Here is a 16,112-nt window from a genome sequence, read left to right on the forward strand (position 1 = left end):
TTCAGGAATGACAAACTTCCCAATGTCAAGTACAAAAATCTCTTTTCTAGCACTCTATTATATGCATCATTCCGAAACCAGACCTGAGGCACAAGGTAGCTTTTGCTGTAAAGGGATTTTAGAACAAACATATAAAACCTTCCCAACCAAGACCATTTCCTCCTTTTTGGGTTTTGCATTAACATGGTCACACAAAGTGGGAATGAAGAACATACAGTTTAAAGCTTCCTGTGCATGGAAACAATGCAACCTGAAGATTCAGATTGTAAGACTGACAAGCATGCATTGCTTTGAAAAGGAAGAAGCCATACCAGTTTTGTGATTGAGAGGGTGCCTCGATGTTGCTTTCCTAAGCTTTGTTGAGTTCTTCTTCATTCTCCAATCCCCTAAAAACTTAGGTGTACTTTCCCAGGCAGTGAGAATCCCCCACCACATGTTTCATAATGTTTTCTTTCCTTATCCCAAAGATTGCATTTTGTAAGGGTTCTCTCTGTATATCTATTACTATTACTATTACTATTACTATTACTATTACTATTACTATTACTATTCTGTTCCTTGCATCTTTTCTTTAGGGTGAAGCGGGTGAGACAGGCCTCCCAGGTGCACCTGGACTTCCTGGACCTGCTGGCCCTAAGGTAATTATCACATTGCACTAACAAGTGTTAGAACTGATCAGAGTATTATTTTGGCATGTCAGATAGAATGGTCCCATGATGATGTCATGGATTGCAAGGAAAGAAAGGAGTCCAGGTGATGATAGGTGCTGCCAGTATAAGAAGCAGGCCTGTATGGATAGAATATCTCCATGCCAGGTGGAATCTCTGCCCATCCAGATCACTCCTTGCCCACGGACACTCTAGGCCTTTAGGCCAAGATGTGCTTGGGATTGTTTTACAACCTGGCTGCACGTGTAGTTGGCAGGATGTATAACCAAGGCATATGTCAATCTTTGAAGGAGGGGTATTTATATTAACCCTTCAGTGAACAACCCTGTATATATGCAGATCTTTGGTGTTAAAAATGGCCATAGAAAGGACTTTTTAGCTGATAATATTGTCCCTAGATACATTACATATGTAATAGCAAAACTGTTTCTTCATTTACATCTGCAAAAATGCCACTACTTTCTGATGCTTCATATGGGATGAATCAGTTGGTTCTTTATGTCTCTTTTGTATAAATTCAATCATCACTGTTCTGTCCAATATCTACACTAGCCTGTGATTTTTTTATATGCTCAAAAAACAAATTCCTTTTTGTAAACTGAGTTCCCTAAAATATAATTTTTAATATTTGTCCTTGAATGCAAATGAGACAAAAGGCATTCCAAAATATAGAGAAAAGGAATAATTGGAATCAATCCCCATCTTAGACAAATAAATGTAAATTGCTTCAGATTGTTTAAGAAATGTGGACCAAGTGAAACTTGCCCCTTCTTCATTTCATATACTACTATTATAATTTCTGTAAAGTAGGGCTGTGGATGCTCCAAAATTGATTTGGAAGTACTTTTGATCTCATGATATTCATCAGAGCAGCCTGACTTTTTCAGCTTTCATGTGAGCCTGAAATAGAAGATGCTTCTTGTTGCTTTTATTTAGATGTGTTAGGGTTAGTCCCACCTTTCATATAGGAGCTCAAGGCAACATACATGGCGCTTCCTCCTCCTTCCCCTCCACCCCCACCTCCAAAAGTAACCATGTGTAGCATGTGAGACTGAGAGAAAGTGCATCTGGCCCTGGGAGCATTTGTGGCTGAGCGGGACTGGAACCCGAGTCTTCCTGACACCAAACAGCACTTTAACCAAGATACCACACTAGTTAATTGCCACATTAGTTTCAAGAGGCAGCAAATGAGCCAGTTCCTTAGCGTGTGTCTGGATAGCTCCATCAACACTTCCATTTTTTAAAAAATGTCTGTTCCCAACCTTTCAAGAACAAAACTCTTTCACTTTCCATCCATTGGCCATGGCAGCTCAGTGTGTCTGGTTTCCTCTTATTTCCTCTTGCATTTCTCTATCAGTGTTTTTGAATGTGCTTTCTTTCCCTTGCACAGGGTGAAAAGGGAGACAGTAGCCTGAAGGTAGGCATGGAAATACTTTTGGATCAATTTGACACAGGAAATTTTGTTACTGAAAATAATGCATTGTTATATAAACCACAGCCCAAGACAGACATGCAGCTTATTTAATGGCATATACATCTGTCTTGTGTTGTAATGGGATTAACCACAAGCAGACGTTCCACGTCTTGCTTCCACCATGCCCAGAGACGTACTCAGTGAAATCCACCTTGAAGGGTTCCTTGGAATTTGACTCTTAGCAAATCCCCTCCTTTGACCACTCCAACTGGCTGATGATTTCCTGCACTTTGGGGGTTGGATTGAGGTTTTTTTCAAAAAGTCTGGCTAGCTGACACACATCAGATCTATTTGAGGTCAACAGGTCCTGACGTTGAGGTTTGGCATGATCCTTTCTCTTCTTTTGCTGCTTAGGACTCTTTGGAAAAGCTAGCATGATTTCATGCCCATATGTTATTTATTCGACTGAAATGTATATTGAACCCATACAATTTAAATATATTACTGTCTTTTTAAAAAAAGCATCTTACAACTTTGGCCAACATCCACAAAAGGTAAAGCAAATTGCCTGGCCAGAGTTAAAATGCCTGGTTCTCATATATCACAAATGCAAATGTGTGTATTTTGATCTAAAAATGGATATGGATGCTTTTTGTTTTTCTTCCCTGCTCCCATCAGGATCTGCTTAGACCAACATTAGTCATATGATACATGTATTGCAGTAAAAGTCAACAATAATTGATCCAACACAGCCTCCCTTGATTTATATACCTTCATTTTCACGAGCAATCAAAACATGTATACTCAGTTACCAATACAGTCTTCTCCAAGCTGATGCCCTCCAGGTGTGCTAGACAATAAATCCCATAATCCTTACCAGCACTACTGGGAGCTGTAGTTTAACATTTTGCCAGGCCACAACATTTGAGAAGGCAATATTAGTAGGGAAGAAAACCTGCAATGTCATGTATGCAACATTCAAAGCAACTTAATAGAAGATTTGAATTTACACTTCAGTTAGATTCTAAACTTGTCTAATCAATGTTTACTAAGGAATGAAAGGTTGCGTAACTGCCTTCATTCTAAAACTGGAGTATGAACATACAGATTTGCAAAGGAAATATGGTAGGCAGTCGGACTGTACAAAGATTTCAAGGAGTGTTTTGCTCTGAGTGAAGCACCTCATGAAACAATGCAGCACATGCCTTCTAAAGAACAAAGGAAAACGGTCCCATAGCTTCTTTCACATCACCTCAGGGGTGCCTTCTGTCACTTTCAGCAGCTGGAATAAGTTTCTGCACCTGTGCAGAAGCCCCTCTCAGTTTGGGAGTGCCAGAAGAGGCCCCCAAAGGAATGTAAAGCCCTTCCATGACGCAAATTGCATTACTTCTGCAGCTCGGTGAGGCACATAGCACAGCCTGAACAGCATGAACTTCATGAAGACCTAGTTGTGTGGACAGGGATGCTAAATTTCCCCTGTGACTTCTTTAGGAAACATCTGTCCCCCAGTCAGAGTCCCAGGCATGTTTGCAGTCTTGTGGTAAAAAGAGCTGTGATGGAGGGAGAGGCTATAGCAGATAGCAGTGGTACCCGAATGCTTAAGGACCATCCACACACTGCCACTGCTGATTGGCAATGGAAAGGGATTGTGCCCCAGACTCTGTTTTTCCCAGTCAAGTAGAATATTACATCAGACTTCCACCTAAGACAATAGCTACTGAACTGAAGATAGGTAACTCTTAAAAAATAACAAATGGAGTTCAGTAGTCCTCCATTTATCTGAAATCTTGTGTATTATACTGTTGATGAAGAGTTAATGCAAGGTACCAGTGGGCATCAAGAAGCTGAAGAGAAGTTTGTGAGCATCTTCAGAGATTCTGACCCACAATAGATGGTGAAAGACTGAATATATGGCCTTGGAATGGTGTGTTGGTGCTGCAGTGGTTTATGTAAGGAATGTTACCCAAAGAAAAAGAGAAAGTACTACACATATAATAATTTTCAGATTTTTAAAAACATAATGTATTGTTTTAATTTGCAAACTAAGTATGTGACTTCTCAAGGGACAGCTAGATGCTGCCACCTGCTGTCCTAATTCCATTCTTTAATAGGTTTTCCTTGGCCCCTCATTTTTATGAGAATGATATGGCTGATTGTGTCACAGTGTCTACTTGGCCGCAAAGATCACAGACAGTGATTATGCAGAGATGGATTCCTTGTCTTCTTTCTCTCAAACTCTCTTCTACTAATTATTTCTTACACGATCCTTCTCCTTAAAATTGGATAGTACTGACTGTCACTGATTGATGGGAATCAGTTCTTCTGTCCAGAACTTTGCTTGAATGTTTTGTGACTGTTCTTTCTGCTGATTGGGGGTTGCTTCAGGGGTGGAACATTACCCTACCAAACTAACATTTGATGGTATGATTTGAGGTCCTTTTCAATATTTCCAAATACCACCCACGTTAACAGCTGTTTGATGTGGTCCCAGGACTATTCACACATTCTTGGATGGATGGATGGATGGAAGGAAGGAAGGAAGGAAGGAAGGAAGGAAGGAAGGAAGGAAGGAAGGTCCAACCCATCCAATATATTTTACTGTTGCTTTTCATACCTACTTACAAGTTGCCTATTATTTCCCATGAGCAGCTGAACCAAAGACATTTAAGTTATCTACTACAGTTAAAAAAAAAAAAGATTTCTCAGGAACTTAACTCTGTCAGCCCAGCTGGCTTGGTCAGTTTAAAGATGTATAGCTCCTTAATTCAGTCTTTCCAGTGGGCTAGCATTCAGAAGGTAGCGCATATTACATGGTAGGAAAAGTGTCCAAGCACCATAAAAGATTAAGTTTAAAGAGGATGCCAACAGATGTTCTGCTCTTGGGCAAATCCCAGTGATTTTCTCAACTTTAAAATGAGGTCTTGGACTGCCCTCTGGTGGTTTACTAGAAGACATCATCTGCTCCATGTCATATTTTAATATTTCAAGTTTACAATTGATATACATGGTTTTATGTTTGAGTGATGACCTTCAGCATTGTGCTGCTGTGTGTTGTGAATTTTGCTACTCGTTGCAAACATAGACACTTTGCTTCTATGCTTTGCGAAGGCACTTCTGTTCTTCCTAAGTTGTTGCTCTTAATCCTTGAGATTTTCTTTCATTTTCTTTGCCTCAATTGTTTTTCATTATACGCGCTGTCACTGCCATCTGGGTCTCTTGTTTTTATTGATGACCCTATAGCACTACCCCTGAACATGGCAGTCATGTGTAAACGAAATCATGTGTGTGGCCGCTGAATTAAAGAATGGTGAATGCAAATGAAATTAGAGATGTTTAGGACAAAACAACGAAAAATAGTATTGAAGAGAAAGAGGGGCAAAATTATATCAAACAGCACTGAAAAAAATTCTATTCTGCAAACAGTGGAATGAGCTTATTTGCACTGTTGTGCATTGCACTAAACTCATTGAGGGTTGGCCCTCTGAGTACCACTGAGTAGCAAGGTCCAGATGTGGGGGGTTTTTTCCATGTCAAATCCAAATCTGGTTGTGAAAATATAAGCAATCTATTACTATTATTGTGGTCGGTTGCACAGTCAGCCAGATGTTCAGATGGATTTGGCATTTTTGTCCGCCTATCAAGTCCTTCCCAAGGACCTGGGATAGGCAGATGTTGTTGTTTAATAATATTAAAGGTATCATTGCAGGATGCAAGCTGTTCCAAGTAAAGCTGCCTTTTGCAATTGACTGATGGTGATTTTGTCAATGCCAATGATGATGTTCAAGTGGTGCTCCAGATGTTTTGGGATTGTACCCAAAGAATCTATTACTATTGGTACTATCTTAGCTTTCTTTTGCTGCAGTTGTTCTATTTGTAGGCCTTTGTAATTTGTTATTTTCTCCAGTTCTTTCTCTTCTATTCTGCTGTCTCCAGGTATTGCAATGTCCATTATCTAGAATTTTTTGTCTTTCTTATCAACAATTGTTAAGTGGGGTGTTGTATGCTTGTCTGTTTGAATTCTAAAGTCCCAGAGCACTTTAGCTTCTTCATAAATTACTTTGTCTGTTTTGTGGTCCCACCAGTTCTTGCTTGCAGGCAAATGGTATTTCTTGCAGATATTCCAGGGCACCATTGTTGCTACTCTGTCATGCTGTTGTTTGTAGTCAGTCTGTGCAATCTTCCTGCAGCAGTTAACTAGGTAGTCCACTGTTTTTCAGATTCTTTGCAGAGGTGGCATTTGCTGCCTGTTGCTGTCTTCTCAGTTCTGGCTTTGTATGCATTTGTTCTTAAGGCTTGGTTTTGTGCAGCCAGAATTAGCCATTCTGTCTCTTTCTTCAACTTTCCTGCTTTTAGCCATTGCCAGGTCTTGTTGTTATCTGCTTTGCCTGCTAGTTTTTTATGTACTGGCCATATAATACTTTCCCTTGCCATGTAATACTTTGTCTTTTCTGTTCTTCATTAGGTCTTTCTTGTAGGCCAGTTTGGTCTCTTTGGTATTCAATAAACCTTCATGGCATACTAGCTTCAGTCCATCATCTTCACTGTCCTTCATATATTATTTCAATACCCTTTTTTCTTCTTCAACTGTCTGGTGTACTTGTAACAATACACGCCCACCTATGCTGCTTGGTAGGTAGAGTCTGTCAATATTGCTGCGTGGATGAAGGGCATGATTCATTGTCATTATTTTTCTGGTCTTCCTAGTTCAGCTTGAGTCCAGTCCACTATTCCAGCTGGGTATCTAATGACTGGAATTTCCCAGGTGTTCATTGCCTTGATGGTATTTCCTCCACTAAGTTTAGACTTTACGATCTTCTTCACTCTCCTTATGTATTCACTACTAACCTTCTTCTTGATTTCAGTGTGCTTGATGTTGTCAGCCTGAAGGATGCCCTGGTATTTGTAGTGATCTTCTTCATCCAGACTCTTGATGTTATTTACATTGGGCATCTTGATTCCTTAGTTTTCACTATTTTTCCCCTGTTGATGATCAGGGTGGTACATTTGTCCATTCCAAACTCCATTGCAATATCTTGGCTGTATATTCAGACAGTGTTGAGCAGCGATTCCATTTCAGATGGTGTATTTCCATAAAGCTTCAGATCGTCCACGTAAAGGAAGTGGGATAACCTGGCAGACGTTTTTGATGTTTGATGGCCATGGCCTGATTCGTTCAGTATTGTTGACAGAGGAATCAATGCCGTGACAAACAATAGCGGTGATAGTGAGTCTCCTTGAAAGATTCCTCTCTTGATGTTAGCCTCTCCCCATCTATCACCACTGACCAGCAACTGTGTCTTCTGTTGTGCTATTGATCTTTGCACAAAGCTTCTGATGTTTCTACTGACTTCTGCTGCAAAGAGGTGAAATGGAAGATTGGTTAACATCTGGCAAAACCTACCTGATAATGAAAGAACCAAGAAAAGGGGCAGCACCAGGCAATTACAGGCCAATTACCTGCTTATCAACAACTTTCAAATTATTATTATTATTCCCATAATGAAAATACAGAACAGCAGCCTGGCCAAAAAGCCCTATGTTGCTGTATCAGGAACACATCCCTTGGATTCTTCAGCTAGGGAAAGGACTAGGACAGTGTTTCTCAACCTTAGCAACTTTAAGATGTATGGACTTCAACTCCCAGAATTCCCCAGCCAGCACACTGGCTGGGGAATTCTGGGAGTTGAAGTCCACACATCTTAATGTTGCCAAGTTTGAAACACACTGGACATGGAGGACCAGGTCACCAAGAGAAGGAGAAGGCTGTGAGCCAGAGAATGCAAGATTCACCCAGCTTTAATTAATTCAAGGAGCCAAAGGTCCATTATTGGCCCTTTGTTAGTGTTGGAAACTGGTCTCTTCTTTGGGACAAATGTAGAATAAATCAGAAAGCAGAACAAAGGCTTGTTTCTCCATTGTAGAAAAGGGGGCTGCGGGCAGGGGGGGTGAACATTCATTTCATATGAAAGAATTAAAGTCTGCTTGCAAGAGTTGAGCAACAACTAATATTTCATGATTATTTTTTTAAAAAAATGCAAGCAAGGACATTTCACTGGTAGGAGACTGGAAAGAATTATAGACAGACCTGGACTGTAAAACAGATACTGGGGAAAGATAAAAGAGCCTAAACTAGATCTGAGTTTATCTCAATTCCACTTTGTCCACATGTTTCACTCTGGAGGTATAAAATTGGATATTAATTTCCTGAATTCCAAACAGGTAATTAATATGAACTTCCCTTGAAGGCTAATAACTAACACAGTCAGATACATATATATTCTCTTAGACCTGCTTTGTACAAGAAATTTTAGATCCACGTAAAGGTACTTTGGTACAAATGTCACACAAGGAAGTAGCTCTTGGGAAAAAAATAAGTTCACGGAAATGCACTTCATCCAAGAAGAGCACACAATAGTTTTTAATCAGGTGACTTATACTGATAAATACTTCCGTGAATATCAGCCTGTCCTCAGCTACACTCAGAAACACACTGATGAGTACAATCCTAATGATAGAACTATATATTATGCAGAATAGGAAGGAGTGTAATCAAAGCCATAATCCTGAATCAAAAGATCAGAGTTCTCTCTCTCTCTCTCTCTCTCTCTCTTTCTCTCTCTCTCTCTCTGCTCCATGCTGTGTAATTTCCCACTTCCATTGGTCACAATCAGCAGCATGGAATGGGAAAACACATAACATTGTGGTCTAGCAGTAAATGATACTCTGCAGTAGAGAAGGGAATTGGCACTGGGATGTAATTTTCTGTCAGTCCCAATTTCGTGCATCTAGCCAAGTTCTGCCCTAACAATGAAGGATATTAGGTGTTACGAGTGCTGTCAACTTTGAATCACTCCACACCAGTTTCCATATGTTAAGGTGCTTGCACTGAGTCATTCACATAACACAAGTGGGTCAATTTCCTCCATAAAGCCATAAAGGAAAGGTGAGCCAGAAAATGTTGAATTTAAAGTAATTTTTCTGTGGCCCAGCACAGTTATGGTTAAAGTATTACGGATTTTTCTCTGTCCTCTCAATTGCTGTAAAGCAGTGTTTTTCAAACTTGGCAACTTTAAGATGGGTGGACTTCAATTCCCAGAACTCCCCAGGGCCTTCCTCCCATTTTGATGGGAAGTCCTCCCGTCTTAAAGTTGCCAAGTTTGAAAAACACTGATATAAAGCCTCCCTGTGCATGACTAATTTCCCTATCAAAGCACCATTTCAGTAATATTCTTTTTATACTGGATATAACATTACCATTCCAAAGATATATCTTGCATGTAATGAGGAATGCTTGTTTAAATACCCCAAAGCAACCTGGGTAGTCTGCTAATAAAATAAAATAATAAAATAAAATATTTTGCTCCTTGCAAACTGTAGTCCATGTGGGAGGGGGCTAATATCAGCCCACTGAGTGATGTCTAAAAGGACCACAAATGAACTATTTGCTGTTACAATGGATTTTTATTCATGACTTTCAAAGCTTCTTAGAATCTCATGGAATAGTTTTCTTTTGTTCTAAATGATCACTAATTAAGATGGGGAATTTATATTTGCCCCCAGTTCTTCCTTCTTCTTTATCTTCTTTATTTTATTTTCCTCTTCCAGGGGGAGAGGGGAATGCCAGGGCTGCCAGGAAAACAAGGAGTTCAGGTATACGGCAAGGAATGGAGTTTGATTTATCCAGCTGCTCTAACCCATACCTTTCAACTGTTCTCCTACTTTTGCATATGACTCCAAGCTGGTGTGTTTATATGTCTTTCTCTATACATATGTATGTTGCACCTGTTGCACAGAAAGAGTTGCACTAGTCTGCAACGCTTTAAAGCAGCTATGTCTTCTCCCAGGATCATGCATCAAGAGCAGAGAGTTAAGTGCTCTGTCACCCTAAATCCTCTGTCACCCTAAATGCAGTTCCTTTATGGCAGGGTTCCTCAACCTCAGCAACTTTAAGATGGGTGGACTTCAACTCCCAGAATTCCCCAGCCAGCCATGCTGGGTGGGGAATTCTGGGAGTTGAAGTCCACCCATCTTAAAGTTGCTGAGGTTGAGGAACCCTGCTTTATGGAATCAAATCCAAATCACTGCATGTCATAAAGCTCAATTTAGGCAGAGGAAGAACAAAGAAGAAATGTTGAAAAAATGGCATGTTCATTTCTGCATTTCCATTGTAGGAATGAGGAAAAGAAAATTTGTAGCCTTAAGATATGCATTGAAATTACTATGTAATTCATTAATACGACCACACAATAGTCAGAGCTTTGGCTATTACATATAACACTGTAGAAATGAACTAAATCTGATGCAAGTTCTAATGTGTATTATTTTTTCAGGGATAGGAATTGCACTGAGGTTTGTGCTTTAGGTTAAATCCATGTGTGGCTTAGATTTAACCGTGTGTACATCCGACACTCAAGAATGCACATATTCTAAAAGAAAAGAAACATTTAAATTGCAAAAATTAAATATATCTATTTGACAAAGGACTGACGTGCCATTTCTTCAATTAAATCTATCATTCAAAATTTGTTTTTCTGTCTAGAATCCTCTTCATCCTTCTAGCCCATAGGTACTAACCATTACTCACATCTGATACATTTCTTACTATTTCTTTCATCTGTTTATGACATAGAATCCCTGATTTCCATCTTCTGTCCTTATGTTTTTTAGCTTTGTCCCTGATTTCTGTTTCAGAAAGTTGAGAGGTACGATCCTTCTCCCCTCTTCTTCTATCTCCATCTGCCTGCTTCATTCCTCTCATATTTTGCAAGCTCTTCTCAATGATCTTCTGATTGGGTTCTCCAAGCAGCCATATCTTTGTTGCTCACCATTTGCATGAAATCCTGCAGACACACGTTATCCCAGTTCTAACCATAAATCGTCCTACCTATTCCTACTTCTCCCCCTCATACCTGCTCTTGTAGTTAAATACTGAATAGCCTAACACAATGTTTTTCAACCTTGGCAACTTGAAAATGGGTGGACTTCAACTCCCACAATTCCCTAGCCAGCATATAACCAGGGAATTCTGGGAACTGAAGTCCACACATCTTAGAGTTGCCAAGGTTGAGAAACACTGGCCTAACAGATACTAAACAAATTACTAATTTGCAGAATATGCAGCTCTTTCAGCAGTATAGCCATAAAGAATCTTGCAGAGTTACATGCCCTCATTTTGTCTCATTTATCTGGTTTTCTTAGTTACTGTTGTTTTTGCTTACCACTTGGTATCATTTCCAGGAGCACTTTTTCTTCGTGAGGCAGATGTTATATTTTTTACGATGGCTTCTCTTGAAGTTGCTTCCCCTTGGGAGATGCAGTCAAATGTGACTGGCTGAAGCGGGCAGGAGGTTTGCCCCAGAGATGCTGTTTATTTCATTAATGGAATCCATTTTAACACTGCTTCTCATATTGAGAAATATACCTAAGAGCAGTATAAAAGGGCCTGTTCGTATCCGATTCATTACCTTGCTGTGTCCTTAATAAGCACCTTCCAAATGGACTGAATTACCATATTCTAAATATTCAGAGCCCTCTTCTGGCCCTGATACATATGATGCATATTTCCCAATATTGCCAGCTTTCCCACATATGAGATAAATTGAATTCAATCCAAAATGGAAGCCAGCGTTTGACTCTTCTCATGGCAGCACCAGAAGGTAAAGAATTGAAGGCAGAGTGTCTGAGCCTTGGACTTGCTGAGGCCCATCTTCATAATGCCACTCATAATGATGCTGGTGCAGGAACAGATAATTTCCACCACACCCCAAGATCTGCATGAAACAATGGATGGTAGATCAAGGCTGCATCCACATGGCCACACACAAACACATTGATACCTGAGGCTCTGTATTAAAGCACCTTTACACTTAGGCATACAATTTCTAAAATCTCTCCCTCTCCCTACAACTTCAGTTAGAGGGATTAAGAATTTAAATCTCTTCTCCCTCCCCATGTAGCTGACTTTAATGTTGTGCAAAACTTACTGATTATGGGCAGAGCAACAAATATTTATCATAGAAAGTCTATTTGATGTAGTAATCCTATGTAGGGCCAACTCAAAACATGTATTGCCAAGGTCATACAAGCACTTGTGTCCCCTGAGGCAGAAAACCCTGCAAATATTTCTGTCCATCTCCTCCTAGCTGTAAACATTCAAAAATAAAATAAACGCTGTCTTTTACGACATGAGAAATGTGCAAACATGTCAAGGCTATTTCAGGTTCAAAATGAGATGTTCTGACTTGTCTGGAAGTGTGTCCAGAAGTCTTCCAATGCTGTTTTGATCTTTCTGGAAGTGTTCTGAGCTCAAAACAGGACCATTTTAAACTCCTAAGATCTGTTTTGTGGCTCAAACAAGTTATTTCAAGCTTCAAACATTACTTGTGATATTAGAAAGGTCTGTTTCAAAACAGAAGCCACTGTTTTGGGCCTGAAATGGAACATTTTGAGCTTAAAAGATTTTGAACTCAAATCATTTTGCAGCCTCTATATGACCTCTCCCCCCAATCTTCTAGCTGAATGGCCATCTTGTCATGCCTAATAATAGATCTTGCTCTATGCCTATGAGCAAAAATGTATGTCCTTCAAATTGCACAGAGAATCCCCAAAGATTCATCAGATCACTTGTGAAGCCATTAAAGAACAACATTGTTTATGGATAGATCAGTGTTTCTCAACCTTGACAACTTGAAGATGTGTGGACTTCAACTCTCAGAATTCCTCAGCCAGCATGCTGGCTGGGGAATTCTAGGAGTTGAAGTCCACACATCTTCAAGTTGCTAAGGTTGAGAAACACTGGGATAGATTCTTGTTCTGAATGTCATGTCGTAAGTATTGTATCTCATTGACCTGGCAAACATTGGGGTTGTTTTTCCTGAATATGTTTTAAATTTCCAAGTGCAATAGAAAACATTGACAGAGCAATGAGAAGAAAACTTTAAGATGTGACAGCCAAAATGTAATGTTTAATTGCCTTCAACGGTTTCCTTCTCATTTTTATGGACGGAAAGTGCTCCAAGGGAATAAGAATCAGGAGAAAATGTTATGAAAAAGGACGTGAAGATTCAGACTTCCATCAGGATAAATGTCTCCAGTTTGTTACAAGTCACTATACTTGTGTAGATGAACCAAAGAAATTATTTCCCCTCACTGTGCAGAGGGCATAGATCCCAGGATGAGGTCTAAGACTGCCCAGCAATTTTGCTACATTTCATTTTATTCTGTTTTGCTTTTTTTCTCCCTATTAATGTCTCCCTTCTAAAGTTCACTTGTTTTCTGACGAAACAAAATGCTGCAGATGGACAGTTACAAACTGTAATTATAAGACTGTGAACTCTCTGTTAGGGTTGAGGAAAGAAAGGGTGAAATCCTTAAGACAGTGAAGCAACCAGATTTTGGTTGTTGCTAGAAGAAAGAAGCAGGTAAAATCAGCAACTGCAGGGATGCTCAATAGTGCGTCTTCTGTTAAAAATTAAGAGAAAGAAAAACACTTGCGAATAAAAAGGAAGAGATGGGACAGTGATAGGAAAAAACATCAATAAAGCACTTCAGTTAGGTTAAGGCACTGAAGGACTACTTTCCCTGTCTCCTGAGGCACACTGTGACTATGTGGAGGACGTCCTGCATGGAATGGCATACAAAAGAATTTAGGAAGCTTCCCTTCTCCATTCACAGAAGGCCCCCCACTCAGACTAAAAAGAGGACCCTCAATGCCTCCAGCATGCAAGTTAGACCTTGCAGGGGGAGAGTGCCAGTGCAAGTCAAGCTATCTTTCATTGGAAATTATCTGCCATTATGGACCCCACAAAGGGATCTCTGATGGGCCATTCTCTGCAGAACAGCAGCAAAACTGAGTTTATATCTCCCATTCTGCCTCCCTCCTATATAAAGCTGGAGTAAGATCCAGATTTTAAAGAACAGAAACTCAGATAGGAAGCATGAAGAGATTGGATATTCAGGTTAACTGGGAGAAGAAGGGAAGTTAGAGTTTCACAAGCCATCTTTTCACCTGATGTCCTTTTGCTCTAAAAACTAGATCACGAACCCAACATACTGTCTGTATGTTTTGGCCTAAATAATAACTAAACAATTAAACTTTCTCTCTCTCTCTAAGCAATCTGTTTCTCAACCAATGCTTATTTTCTCTTCAAAAGATTCTGTCTTTCTTCTCTCTCCATCTGGGCTCCTGGAACTGCACTGGCAAGGTTGAAGATGCTTTTAGTTTTCTACTCAAGGGTTGCCTCTTACAGAAAGAGCCCCTAAATATAAATGGAGATAAAACCCAAAGGATGTTGATCACAGATGTCTTACTTTTCACTCTACTTTTCAGCAGAAAAAGGTCCCAGAGGAGTTTTAATAATAGTAGCAGAGAGAGGAGGAAATTGCTGAGAAAGAGAACACCCTGGCCTCCATTCCCCCTAACTCCTGAAAGTGGGGTATAACTTTCATATCTTTTCAGAATAAAAATATTATGTGCAGCCATGAATGAACAGCAACAGATAACTACAGACTATTCCCATTTGACATGACATGACATACACAGGTGTGTTTTTTTTAAATAAAAAACAGGAGTCAAAAGCAACCTTAATGTGCCAACAAAAGCAATAATACAGAATAGCAATCCATACTGAGACAATATGGTCTATATCCAAACCTTCTGTATCATCCATTTTTCAAGGTCATGAGATCTTGAATGGGCTCGGGAGTGTCTGCAAGAAGGGGGGTCATGATGCACATAAAAAAGGAGCAGAGATTTGATCGCATGGCTGTAGCCACCATCTTGAGTTTTTGGAGCTTTCTCTCCCATGGACACCCCTGAATGGATTAGATAGATGTATTGTTAGTGTAGTGAAATTGCTGCCATTATGATAGGTGGAATGGTGTAAAAGGAAGAACTGCATATTTTTACAGATGCTCTAGATACTGATGTAGATTTGACTCTCTACCCCATAAGGATCCTGATTAGAACTGGGCTTGTCCATGTTCTTGCCAGGATGCCTCCAAGAGTTCCTTCTGGTAGATGGGAAGCTATATAAGTTTGTTTAGTAGCAAGTTAAAGTGTCCTTGTGTGGAAAAAGACAAAGGGAAATGCCATCGGCCCTGGCTCTTTCAATATCCATCTCCTTAAATTTCACTTGAGGGGGGCATTGGCAGAAATGCACCTCAAATCTACATCAGCAATACAAAGGAACTATAAGATTGGGTGCCCCATGTATTCCTCATGAATTCCACAGACAAATCTAAATATTAATCCAGTCTCACTGTCAGCTTTTCTATTCTTCCAGATTTCCTTTTATTTTCTAAAAGGTTGTTGGTCCAATTAAAGCTGGGTAAAATTTTGTGTTAGTGAATTTCTCTGTGTGAGATTTAGTGAAATTTTTAAACAGGTGTAAATAGAAACTGAAATAAATCTGAAGTGGTCTTGGGCACAACGTTTTTGACATGAAATGGTCAATTACTCAGGAAGAAAAGAACCATCCCTTTTTCTCAATATATTTTCCTTTTTTTCCCCCTCCCCCTAATGCAGGGTGAACCTGGGATTCCAGGAGCAAAGGTACTGCATTTAAAAAAATAATCTTCTAAATTTGTTTAGCCATATTTTATTTCAGTCTCCTAAGTAGATTTGGTATTATAATAACCAGTATATGAATAACTGGATGTCAACTCAGGTAGTTGGCTTCATCTGTTTGCTCTGGAGAGACAAAAAGGAGAGATTTATTTCCAAACTACACTCACTATACCCTTGTTCACAATTCATGTGTAGTTGTTCCATGTGGGAGCTCTTTAGCACCAAGGAGACCAATTAACTTCTCAAGGAGTCTTCCTCAGAGGAATAAGAGCTATTGTAGTGTGATGATTAAGAACTTCATTTTTGAAACAAGAAATCCACAGTTCAGATTTGTCTTATGATCTTAGGCAAACTACCATCTCTTAGCTCTTACCTTCCTCTCCAATCTACATTAAAGAGACACTAACAGTGGCCATCTTACAGACTTTGTCTGAAAATTATTAAAATAATGTATGTGAATTTC

General features: G+C 39.6%; 1 protein-coding gene across 18 annotated transcripts in view; it reads left to right on the forward strand.

Moving 5' to 3' along the window:
* Positions 1 to 16,112, forward strand: part of COL13A1 (collagen type XIII alpha 1 chain) — a 104,081-nt gene that overhangs the window by 44,223 nt on the left and 43,746 nt on the right. For 16 of the 18 annotated variants that reach the window (XR_015796717.1, XM_088144336.1, XM_088144332.1 and 13 more), the window contains 4 exons: positions 576 to 638; positions 2,059 to 2,085; positions 9,688 to 9,732; positions 15,608 to 15,634. Coding sequence is in view for 17 of the 18 variants with exons in the window: in XM_088144336.1 (XP_088000462.1) it covers positions 576 to 638; positions 2,059 to 2,085; positions 9,688 to 9,732; positions 15,608 to 15,634 (162 nt within the window). In the remaining variant the exon portion in view is untranslated. The remainder of the gene's footprint in view (positions 1 to 575; positions 639 to 2,058; positions 2,086 to 9,687; positions 9,733 to 15,607; positions 15,635 to 16,112) is intronic. The other 2 variants (XM_088144339.1, XM_088144347.1) reach the window with 1 other exon arrangement.

This window comes from Python bivittatus, unplaced genomic scaffold (assembly GCF_059951505.1).
Source record: "Python bivittatus isolate LINGU-HERP-01145 unplaced genomic scaffold, Pbiv_v1 ctg000400_np1212, whole genome shotgun sequence".
Taxonomy (NCBI): Eukaryota; Metazoa; Chordata; class Lepidosauria; order Squamata; family Pythonidae; genus Python; species Python bivittatus.